This window comes from Lipotes vexillifer, unplaced genomic scaffold (assembly GCF_000442215.2).
Source record: "Lipotes vexillifer unplaced genomic scaffold, Lipotes_vexillifer_v1.1 scaffold573, whole genome shotgun sequence".
Lineage (NCBI taxonomy): Eukaryota > Metazoa > Chordata > Mammalia > Artiodactyla > Lipotidae > Lipotes > Lipotes vexillifer.
Window position 1 is genome coordinate 1,955,058 of NW_006796432.1, and position 12,792 is coordinate 1,967,849.

Below are 12,792 nucleotides of genomic sequence, written 5' to 3' on the forward strand. Positions count from 1 at the left end.
CACACCAGGGTAGAACAGGGGCAGTCTCCTACAAAACCATAATACTCAAGATATTTTCACACTCAAGATATTTAATATTGATACAATAATATTATAATGTCCATATTAACCTTTTCCCTGTTATCCCAGTTACATCCTATATAGTCTTTTTCAAAATACTAGAATCCTACTAAGGATCTGACACAGCTTTTAGTTGTCATTTCTCTGTACCTTTCTTTCATCAAGCGTACTTCCTTAGCTTTTGTTTGTCTTTATTATTGAAAAATCTAGCAAGGTTTTTGGTAGACTATCCCACAGTCTGGATTTGGCTAATTGTTTCTGTAGATTTAGGTTAAATATAGATGCTATGTCCCTTTTAGCAATTAAATTAGGAGGCACTAATGTTGTTATGTCCCATTATTGATAGTTTCAGATTTAATTATTTGATAAAGGAAGTATCTGCCAGATTTCTTTATTGTAATAGTGTCTTTCCTCCCCGTGTAATTAATCTGTGAGATGATGCTTTGAGAGACTCTGAATATCCTGTTCCCCACCAGCCTTTCACCCACTGGTTTTAACATCCGTTGTTAGTCTAACTTGCGTGAATCATTTATTTCTTTGGTGGTTCCACAATGGTGATTTAAAAAAATTCTACCAATCATTTATCATTTATTAACTGGCATTCTGTAAAAATAGAACTGTATATTTTTAATATCACTATTTTAGTATCACTGTAGACTCATTCTTTTTTAAATTTACCTTGTAAACCATTATCATAATTTTCTTTTGGATGCACAGATTTGGCTAATGGGAGCCACTTTAAGCTGGTTCCCGTCCTTGAACATCATTGGTCTTTGAGCCCTTACTGTCTGAAACAACAAAAATGCTCCAAGCACTTTGTACTCACCCACTGAACTGAAATCAGTCATTTTTTTCAATGAGCCCTGGTTCCTTTATGGGGAATGGTATTCAAAATACCAAGATCTAGTTGTTAGGTATACTAATTGCTATTAGAGTTTTACTGTTTCTAGTTAATAGCCATGAAGAGAGACAGGAAATTTATTTACACACACACACACATACACACACACACACACACACACACACACACACACACACAGAGTTTTAAATAATTAATTCTTACTGATACCTCCAGTTTTAGTCCAATATCAGTGTTCTTCCTTCCATTCCTTCCCTCATTCCATATTTATAGTTTTCTTTTCAGAGTAAGAACCATGGTTCCCAGCAGCATCAATATATTTATTCATTTGCTGTTTTACAATAAATACTAAATAGTTTTGGAATTAGTACATTGGTTCCACTACCAGTTCCAATAACAAACCCACTAAATAAAGTTCAAATTTTTGCATTTCTTTTTTGTCCTTAGAATATGTTCCAGTGAATGTAGACAGTTGAGGTACTTTGTAAAAGCACTGGAATTAAAAACTCAGATTATATTATTAGTGTGATGTAAATAAGAGTCATCTATTTCTGTTTGTATTCAATTTTGGAGTTTCCTCCCATCTTAATTGATTTAATTTTTGCATGTGTAAAACATTAACATAATTTATATCCTTTTCATAAGGAAAGATGTTTAGGATTTATTCTCTAATGGCATGCTGTTTTGTTAATGTTCGAATTTTATTATTATTAATGGAAGATTTTTGTTCACTGTAGGAATATAGTAACCATTGTTGTTTGAAAATGTTGATGGATTTATTAGTAATATTAACTTCCTGCACAATTCAGTAACAATTCAGGAATGTTTTAGATTTGACACTTGTCCTGGGTGTTGCCATTCATTCATTTCTCTCCTTCACTTTGTTCAAGATAATTTAACAGACCATGAGTGAAAAGTTTGAAAGAATTGATCAGAGTTATGTGATTACTTTCTCTTCTAATGAAAACCTACACCCTAGTACTTGTCAGATAGCTTTTGGTATTTGGATTTTGTGAGAGTTTTTGTAGTTATTGCTTTTCTAATTTCCAAAAATGAGAATAGCCGCCTATTTTTCTGATTGTCAGTGTAACCTAAATATATGAATAAAGTGAAGATCACCCGTTTTCCCAGCAAACAGAGATAGCCACTGCGTACAAACCAGAATCATGCTCTATAGAAAGTTCTGCAACTTTGCTATTTGTTTTTGTTTTCACTTAATAGGGTGTCTTAGACATCTCTTCATTTCAGTAAATATAGATGTATCTCATTACTTTTAATGGTTATGTACTATCCTGTTATATTAATATACCATAACTTATTCCCATTGTTGAATGTTCTGATTTTCTTTTAATATTATAAATAGTACTGCTATTAAAATATGGACAGGGCTTCCCTGGTGGCGCAGTGGTTGAGAGTCCGCCTGCCAATGCAGGGGCGGGTTTGTGCCCCTGTCCTGGGGGATCCCACGTGCCGCGGAGCCGCTGGGCCCGTGAGCCATGGCCGCTGAGCCTGCACGTCTGGAGCTTGTGCTCCGCAGCGGGAGAGGCCACAGCAGTGAGAGGCCCGCGTACCGCAAAAAAAAAAAAAAAAAAAAAAAAGGACAAACACAAGATGAATTTATAATATGATTTCCTTAGGCTATCTCTTAGATCTGACATTACTATGTATACAGGTTTCCCCTGCTATCCAGAAGTATAGCACCTTTCATAAGCCCAGGTGGCATAAAAAGGAATTACCTTAGGACAATGGATGCACAAAGTAAATTGAGATAAAGCACAGATGCTTACAGACATAGTTCACTACTATGGCGGCTTGATGTTGAGTGGCACTTCCGGTGCCACTCTTGCTGCTAAGGGTGTGTGCTGCTTCTGTAACAGCTTGCTGCAAACGCTTTTCGCCGCCTTTTTCCTGTGAAAGCGAAAATCCTCTTTGGATTTCTTTTGGTTAGCCAAAACAGGTACTAATGTAGGTCTTTCATGAAAGCTAAGTGGCGTGAAGTGAATTTTCAAAAAGCTGGAGATACCTGTTTTTACATTCCCCAGTGGTGTGGTGTGTCTGTATCCTTACCCATTTGATAGGCAAAAATTTTCCAATTTGCGTTAAAAAAATTCTATTGATGTTGCACCTTCAAAGAAGACTTCTGTTTCTGTCTTTGCCCAAGTTTCCTATTGTGGTGGTAGTGTTTTTTCCATTGATATGTTTTGAGCTATTAGACTCTTAACATAGTAGTGTTAACACAATTCTTTTTCATATATGATGCAGTTTTTTTCACTTTGACATGTCTTTGAGTGATTTTTTTGTCAATATAGTAGTTTTTAAAAAATAAGATTTTTTGTCATGCCTAACTCCTTTGAATTAATGCTTAGATCATTCGTTTTATGGTTTTATCCTTTTTCTAATGGGATTTGGACTCCAGATTTGCTGCTAATCACCACTTTATGTTTATCCCACAGATTTGGTACTTCATATCTTCATCTGACATAGCAAACATTTTTTTCTAATACTTCTTGTGATTTATTCTTTGACCATTGTTTTGTTTAGGTGCTCTTCAATGATTTCCAAATGTATGGTGATTAAAAAATTTTTTTTAGTTCTTGTACAATTTTTAAAGGTTACTTTCCATCTACAGATATTACAAAATATTGGCTATATGCCCCATGTTGGACAATATGTCATTGAGCCTATCTTAACCCAGTAGTTTGTACCTCCCACTTCCCCACCCACCTATTGCCCCTCCCCCAAGATTTTTTTTTTAACTGTTCTTAGGTTAGTATTATGTTTAGAAAGACCTTTTCAGTTTATGAAAGCAGAATCCACTACCTAAATCCTCTTCTGGTGCCTCGATGGATTTTTTTTAAAAATTTAAGTATTTAAATCTGTCTGGAATTTATTTTGTTATTTATTATTTTATTTATTTTATATTTCACAATATGTCTAGCTATGCAGTACCATTCATCCACTTGAAAACCACTGTTTTGAAAGGTCACCATTTAAATTCCTTTATATTCTTTGCTCTATCTTGGGATTTGTGTTCTTTCAGTCTTTGTCAATTTACTTATATACCAGTTCCATCTGGATTTGATGTAACTTTATAATATACTCTAATATCTATTAGGGCAAGTTCCCCTTAACGGCTCTTTTTCAGAATTTTCTTGATTGTTGTCACCCATCATTTTTTCCATTAGAATTTAGAATTTCTGTTTCTGTTATTAACATTAGAGGAAATCTCAAAGACATAAAGAAATGAAGACTTGGTTCTTCTCATCTCCTTTAGTGTTCTAGGAGATTCCCAACCAGAAGTTGAATAATGACCAACTAAGATTTTTTATTTGTTTTTTTTCACCTCCACTTCCCCAGAGTGAAATAAAACCACACTGAAAAAAAGTCGTCATTACTGAGTTAGCATTTGGTGGCTATTAAATTTACCTTGGTTTGAGAGACTCTCTTAATATCCCAAACTCTATCTATCCTTGTTACTATTTTTTTTGGCGGGGACCACACCACACACCATGTGGGATCTTATTTCCCCAACCAGGGATTGAACCCGCGCCCCCTGCTGTGGAAGTGCGGAGTCTTAACCACTGGATCTCCAGGGAAGTCCCATCCTGTTACTATTAATAGAATTAAGTAATGCTATAGCATGAAATTAGTATATCTTATGTGATATAGCATGGGAGAAATACGTTTGATAATCTTTCAACTTTTTAAAAATCTTTTTTTCCAGCCACCTGTCTTTACCAGTTTCCAAGACTATGTTACTGGGCTTCAGACTTTAATTTCGAATGTTGTGGATCATATTAAAGGACTTGAAACACATCTAATTGCACTTAAACTTGAAGAACTTATTTTAGAAGACACTTCCCTCTCACTGGTAAGAGGCTGTATGGTAAGAGACTATAGTTGATCAGCAGTAAGTTATATATAGATATTCAAGTGTTCTTATTGTTATCACAGGGACAAGTTAATTTTTAATTCATTATTCTCTCCTTATGGGACTTGTGATTAGAAGGTGCCTGGCACTGGTTTTTTGCTGTGGTCTTGGTGGTGGTGGTGTCTCCTCCCCCTTCATCCCCCCTCCCGCTTTCCACCTTTGAATACATTTTTGGGGGTGTTCTTTTACTGTGAAAACAATTGATGAATTGTTGAAGAGTAGAATTAGTATTGCCCCTCTTTTGAGCACCATAGGAAACCAGCCATACTTTTGAGATTCAGGGACAATCTCCTTGACTGAGAACTTACCTGCTGTTGGATTGGCTGGTTTCTTTGCCAGCCCAGCAATTATCACATGGAAAAGGAAAGATGCTGGACATCAGAACTAATTATGTCAGTAATAATGAGGCTAGAGCAAGCCAGCCAAAAAGGAATGGAAACAAGTATGGAATCAAAGGTACTAGTCAGTTAGTTTTCTCCTGATCATTATTTTAGGCTGGTTTCTTAAAATTCTGCTAGCAAAATCCCTGATAAAGTCTCACTTTAAAAAATGTGGATTCTTGGGCTTCCCTGGTGGTGCAGTGGTTGAGGGTCTGCCTGCCAATGCAGGGGGCACGGGTTCGTGCCCCGGTCCGGGAAGATCCCACATGCCGCGGAGTGACTAGGCCCGTGAACCGTGGCTGCTGAGCCTGTGCGTCCGGAGCCTGTGCTCCGCAACCGGAGAGGCCACAACAGTGAGAGGCCCGCGTACCAAAAAAAAAAAAATGTGGATTCTTTTAAAAAAGTTAATTAAATAAAACAAACAGATGGTGTCAGGTGAGTTAACTTGCACCAGCTTGGAGTAGGTTTAGGATTTTGATAGGAGCCAGAAGAGCAATGGTGGAGCCACCTGATTCTGGCTAGTTGTTCCAGTGGTGAAACTCCAATCGTGAGGAAATGCTTTCCTTGAGTAGTTTGTCTGACCTAAGCCTCTGCTGATGAGGAAGCTCATCCAGCAATCTGAGGGCAGGCATCATCCTAGCCTAAAACCTCCACCCAGGCCCTTCTAGGGAAGGGAGTGAATGAAATCTTGCTTGGCACACCAGCTTTAAAAGGTTGTAAGCCCCTCTTTTGTAAAATGTTAACATGTTAGAGCTTTGAGAAAAGGGCTAACTGTGGGAAAGGGCTCAGAGCATTGAACATTTCCAAAGACTGATTAAAGAAAGCAGAAAAGTGTTGGCTAGAAGTTTGGTTTTAGCCAGTTAAGCTATGTATTCAACTGTTTTCTTATGTACGCTAGAATGAATATAGACTTCAGTGGTAATTAGAGGTACTGATTGATGGATTATTAATTCTTTAGGATTTTTGTCTTCCTTTTTTTAAGCCTTACATTGTTTTAGAAAGTAAAATATGTACATGGTAAAAAAAAAATTCAAAGAGTAAAGAAAGAATATCCAGTGAATTGTCTCCTTTCCATTCTAACCCATTCCCTAGTTCCCTTTTTAGAAGGAACTGCTGTTATCAATGATTTCTTGTGTAATCTTCCTGAGTTAGAGAACCCATTTACAAGTACATTATGACCATGCCCCTCCCCGCCCACATCTTGCCTTTAAACACAAATGATAGCGTATTATACATATTATTTAGTCTCTTGTAGCGTATTATACATATTGTTTAGTCTCTTGTTTTTGTGTTTAGTCTCTAGGAGATCATTACATATAAGTAACTTATCTACCTTGTTCCTTTTAATTGCTCTGTAGTGTTTCACTGTTTCTTTACAGACAAAAATGTATGCTTGTTACAAGAGAATTAGAAAATAGAGAGTAGCACCTCCCAGTTCCCAGCCCCAAATGAGTCACAGTCCCACCATCCAGAACCACCTCCACCTCTCCCTCTTCTCTATCCCCTTAACACATTTGTGTCTGCCATTAGCCTTTATGACTTCCAGGTACTTGGTTACCTAGTAAAGGCCTAGTAATTAAATCCTTGTGAAACAGGTACATCCCAGGCAGGAATCTGCCTTCCGCCCCACGTGCATACCAAAAGGTCCTTGCTAGTCCTTTTGGACCCCTTTTACCTATAAAGAGATCTGGTAATTCATAGTAGTAGATTTGGAGCTGTTTAACTTTTGACTTTTTAGATTAAATGCAAACTCATCCTGTGCTGTAAACTCCCATCCCCTTTTGTGAACAGTATAGAAAAGTAAGAACTCGAAATTATAGTACCTATTTTTTAAAATCTTAAGGATTGCACACTTGGACAGATGTCACATTGCTTCATGTGGTTGGGCTTTGCCGGACATCTTTGAGATTTTCAATAAGTAGATATAAATTTATTGAGCTCACTATTGTTGGGCTTAAAGCTTGTAGAAATATAATGATCAAAGACCTGCTGTAGAGAGTCTGGCTGTAGAGCAATGCATGCAAATTACTAAATTGGAGATACGATATAGGCACAAAAATCTGAGTGAGTCAAAAAGGGTCTCACTGGAAAGGGGACATTTGAGGATTAATAAATTTTCACCAGGCAGACAGGAATGGAGGAAAGGAATCCCAAGCAGGAAGAGGCACAGACAACAGCACAGAGGCAGGAAAGTGAATTGTGTGGTGCACCATGAGTCATTTGGCAGAGCCAGAGCCCATGGTGATTTCGGATGCAGGCAGTAGTAAGTGGCAGCTTGCAGCAAGCAGCAGTGAGCAGTAGCAGGAAGCAAGATCTTAGTTCCCAGACTGGGAGTCCTAACCACTGGACCACAGGGGCCAGCAGCTAGGGCCTGGGTCCCTAGTCCTTACATGCCTTGGCAAGAAAGAATTCAGGCAAGGAGGCAGAAGGTAAAGAAAAGTAAAAAGTTTATTGGAAAAGCAAAGTACATGCGGAAAGATGCAGAGGCGAACTCACAGAGTAGCGCCTTCGGGAAGTTTAAATCCTTTATAAGGTGTCAGTCTTCCCGGTCTTTGTCTTCTTTTTGGCCAGTTGTATTGTTTTGACCCCAGGGCTAATTTGTTTCTGGACCCTCCCCTGGGTGCGCACGCACCCCTAAGTTAAGATGGATCCCACTGCAAAGGCCTCTGGGAGGAGATGGCAGGACTTACTATGGTCTGGCATCTCCTGCCTTTTTGACACTGTACAGGCTTTTGCACATGCGTAGTGCTTCCCTTGCCCCAAGGATGGGAGGTGTGTGACCTCTGGATCATTTAATAGGGTTTAGTCCCACTCTGTCCCTGCCATTAAAATGCCCAATGTCTGGTTATTTACCCTGTTCCTGTTGCTGGTTTTTATATTGAGGTGCACATCTCGAAATATAGACAGGAGTCCAGTCATAAACATGTAGTTCTGGAGCCCGTTTGTCTCTCGCTTCAGGAAATGTAAACAGGGACTGGTAATGAATGTCCAGCCTGGAGCTCATCTTCTCCTCATCCCATGAGGTGTGAACTGGAGGCCAGTTGTAAATGCCTAGCCTGGAACCCATCTATCTCCTGCCTCAGTGGTATGTGGGAAGGACTGTTGGATACAAAGGTGACAGGCATAGTAGCCCTGCTGTTGTCAAGAGGATTGAGTGGTGGTTCTTGTTGAAAGATCTATCTGCCTCCTGAAATGAGGAATAAGATTTCTCATTTTGATTATTCTAGAGGTTATCCTTAACTCTGGGCTACTTTCTAGATTTTCCAAGCCCTGGTTCTGTCTTCATCTTTTGACCTTGGGAAAGTCGCTTAACCTCTTTGGGCCTCGGTTTCTTTATTTGTAAAATGGAAATCATAATAATGTTAATGCAAGCTCGCGTGCCCAGTGCACAGTGAGCCCAAACAAACTGAAACATTGGAGTTTGGAGCAGAGAAAGGTTTATTGCAAGACCATGCAAGGAGACGGGTGGCTCATGCCCTACAAGCCCAGAACTCCCTGAAGGGTTTCAGCAAAGCATTTTTAAAAGCCAGGTGAGGGAGGAGGGTCGCAGGGTATGTGATCAGATTGTGCACAGTTCTCTGATTGGCTGGTGATGGGGGAACAGGGTGTTGTCACAGAGGTTAACTTTGCACAGTTCTCTGATTGGCTGATGATGGGGGAACAGGGTGGTGTCACAGGGGTTAACTTTATCAGTCCTTAGGCTCCAGGAGGCCTGGGGCTATGTGCTCATGGTCATCAAGTAGTTAACATCTTCCATTTGGTGGGGGGATTGATTTCACATCTGCAAAACAACTCAGGAAATTTGCATCAAATACTATTATCTAGGTACTTCAGAGAAGAGCTAAAGCAGAGGATATGGGGGAAGGCCTGTCCCAGGAAGGCCCCATAGTGTCCTGCTCAGATAAAATAATACCTACTTCATAGGGTTATAGTGAAGATTAAACAAAACAATAATGGCTGTATATTGCCTTATTTTGTTAAAGTCATGATACATATAACATACTAAGCAACACGGGCCACCAAATATTGGATCCATGTAGTGCTCAGTACTTTCTTTTGGGTTTAAAAAAAAAAGAAAAAAAAACAACTTCAGTTCCATTTACATTAGGTTCACTTTTTTCTTTCCTTCCTTCCTTTCTTTCTAAACTTGAAACACTATGAACAAGGCCTCTGGAGTACTACCTCTAGTCCTGGTCCCCTTTCCTCTTCCCTAGCGGTATCCACTGAAACTGGTTGTATGCCAAGACACCCCTCCCCTCCTTTTTAAAATATTTATTTATTTTGGTTGCTCCAGGTCTTTGTTGCAGCATGTGGGATCTTTTAGTTGCAGCATGTGGGCTCATAGTTGTGGCATTCGAACTCTTAGTTGTGGCATGCATGTGGGATCTAGTTCCCAACTAGGGATCGAACCTGGGCCACCTGCATTGGGAGCATGGAGTCTTATCCACTGGACCACCAGGGAAGTGTCCTCCTCCCCACCCTTTTTTAAAAAAACCATCTGGTCTTAATGTAACTTTATAATGTACTCTAACATCTGTTAGGTTTTTTTTAAAGTAAATTATATACACTTTATTTTATTCAGAAGCATGTTTCTTTTTCACTCAACCAATATTCAAGAGTTCTGTTCAGGCTACTGCATCTAGATCAATCTTGTTCTTTTAAACAACTGTATAGCGTTCAAAATATGAATGTACCACAGCCATTGGACATATTTTAGGTTGTTTCTGTACATTTGCTTTTACATATAGTACTGAATGAAATGTATTTGTGTACATACCTTTTTATGCACTTGTTGGGTCATAAAATGTGCTTATCTGGTTTCTTTTGGGCTTTAAAGTACTGCCAACTTCATGTAAAGCTAACCAGTTTTCAGCCAACCTTCTTTCTGTGTTTGAACACTCCATCCCCTTTATTTTTTGTGCTTTCTACCACAGGTCAAACGTGCAGCAAATATTTAACTCACATATTTGAGCAGCCTTAGGAAAACTGGTCTTTTTTAGTTGTTTGGCCTCTGGAACATGATGGTGGACTTTGTCAATATGGAGGGAGGCCTGTCAATATTGTAACTAGAAAAGATGATACTGGTAAATTTGATGCCTTTAAAAAGTGGCTGTGATAAGTCTAAATTAATAATAAATTTCTGCTTTTTTCCGATGAAACTAATAATAAGAAATCTCAATTTTTCCACTTTGTACAGCTCATAATAGTAGTGATTTTATGGCTAAAGTACTTAGTAATAATTTTCTAACTTTTTTCTTTTTTTTAAAAGTATTTATTTATTTATTTATTTATTTATTTATGGCTGTGTTGGCTCTTCGTTACTGTGTGAGGGCTTTCTCTAGAAGTGGCAAGCGGGAGCCACTTTTCATCGCGGTGCACGGTCCTCTCACTATCGCGGCCTCTCTTGTTGCGGAGCACAGGCTCCAGACGCACAGGCTCAGTAGTTGTGGCTCACGGGCCCATTTGCTCCGCGGCATGTGGGATATTCACAGACCAGGGCTCGAACCCGTGTCCCCTTCATTGGCAGGCAGATTCTCAACCACTGCGCCACCAGGGAAGCCCCTAACTTTTTTTCTTGATGAAAACTAGAAATCAGAAATCTCGCTTTTCCGACTTGATATAATTTATAACAAAGGTTACTTGAAAGATTGGTAATGCTAAAGCAACAGGGGTCTCAGTGAAAAGTCACATGGAAAAATATACATCTGTGATGAGATTAGCCATCTTTGCATTTAATGAAATTGAAAATGACCCACTCTATTCTGATGGAGCTTGCAGTGAGACCAGAGGCAGTGGTAATTTTAACTTATACCTGAGGATCTCTAATCTGGGGGAATGCTTTCTGAGCAAGACCACTAATTCTTGTTTCCTTTGTAGGAAGAGAGAAAATTTTCAAAGACTGTACAAGGGAAGGTGCAGAGCAGTTACCTACACTCACTTCTGGAAATTGGGGAGCTGCTGAAAAAAAGACTTGAGACTACAAAGAAACTAAAAATTTAAGTTAGTGTGAACCACAAGCACTGATGACTCTACAACAGAAAATGACATCATCTTCCCAGGCAAAAGCTACATCTGATTGACCATCATTTTAATCCAGAACTTCCTCATAAAATGCATGAAGGACTTTGATCGTGAATTAATTTTTTAGGTATTAAATGTGTACAACTGATTAAATTATTGTATATAAACCAGAAGCAGAACCCTCATCTGGGTTTCACCACTTTTTATACATGTTCATATGCATATGGCAGCCACAAGAGAATCCCACTCTTCTTCTTCCCTTCTATCACCAGAAACATCTGGTGGGGTGGGGGAAAGCAGCAATAGAAATTAAGCATAAAGCATCGACCTCAGAGCAGCTGAATGGCCCTACCATTATAGCAGTGCGTGTTTTGGTCTGGTCCTTGAGCCTTAGGAAGCAGAAAGCAGAAGAAGAGGGGGACCATGATTGGGAGCAGGCCCTCTTTCCACATTAGCAGTTTAGTTTTGAGGCTTCCTCAAATGCTTGGCTGCCACAGAACCCAAGGCAGGTACCCAAAGGACCTCAGGTGAAATTTGGCATAAGCACCTGCCACTGAAGGACATCACTCAGATGCCCACAGGCTGTCGGTTTTCAGCTTAATAATCCCAATGGCCGAGACATCCCCATCCTAGCTCCTGTGAGAGTTAAATCAGAAGTAGCCTTCTGTTACCTTACAGCTAGCTGTTTGGAGGGGAAAGTAGTGCAGACCACTTATAAGCCTGCTGAGGACTAGCTTGCTGTCTTTTGTCTATTTGGGAAAGATGGGAATCACTGTTTTAAAGAAGAGAGGTGTACATAATTTATGCAGGCAAGTCTAATACCAGTGTCATTGGTTTTGTGAGCTATATATATATGTATATGCTTCTACATATATACGTATATTTTCAACCATATATACATGTATATGTAAATGTATATACATGTATATATGCTTGAAAGTAAAGATTTAATACTTTAGTGTTTTTTAAGTGGGAGGTTTGGGAAGGAAGAAAGGAAGGAATGTATGGATTTAACCTAGGTTTTAAGATTTAGGCTGGCAAAAGAAATGTTATCAGTTGGGCTTGAGGTTCAGTTTACCTTTTTCAAACTTGAGAATTATTACCAGGATGGTGTTTACGTTGTTCATCTGGAGCTCCCCAAGAATGTGGCTTCAGAGGTTGGTTTGACAGAAAAGATAAACATTGCTCTTGAAAATGTTACACATTTTATACAACTGCTTTGGTAACTTTTTTGTGTTTGAATCTGTGCCTCTGTTTTTGGTCTTTGTTACCCAAATACCGTTAAAGTTAATAATTCTGAAAAGCAAAGAAACGAATTTGATGAGGAAATTCAAATATCTGATGGAGGATTGGTCTTTAAGACCTTCAACATCCTTTCCAACTCACTTCTCCAGTGAAATGTGATACTTTTTTCTTTTAAAAGCAACCAAAAAAGAGCTTGGAAAATCTGTATGCAAAGCAATTGCATTTTGTCCCTATCATTTTGACTTTCTTAGATTCACAATTTGGTAGGGTGATTAATAACTGTCTCAACTTGTAGG

General features: G+C 38.9%; 1 protein-coding gene across 1 annotated transcript in view; it reads left to right on the plus strand.

Moving 5' to 3' along the window:
- The window catches only part of NAA25 (N-alpha-acetyltransferase 25, NatB auxiliary subunit), a 71,225-nt gene extending 59,805 nt beyond the window's left edge, over nucleotides 1–11,420 (plus strand). The window contains exons 23-24 of the mRNA XM_007468590.1: nucleotides 4,644–4,790; nucleotides 11,108–11,420. Coding sequence (XP_007468652.1) covers nucleotides 4,644–4,790; nucleotides 11,108–11,230 — 270 coding nt within the window. The 3' untranslated portion in view covers nucleotides 11,231–11,420. The remainder of the gene's footprint in view (nucleotides 1–4,643; nucleotides 4,791–11,107) is intronic.
- The last annotated feature ends 1,372 nt before the right edge of the window (nucleotides 11,421–12,792 follow it).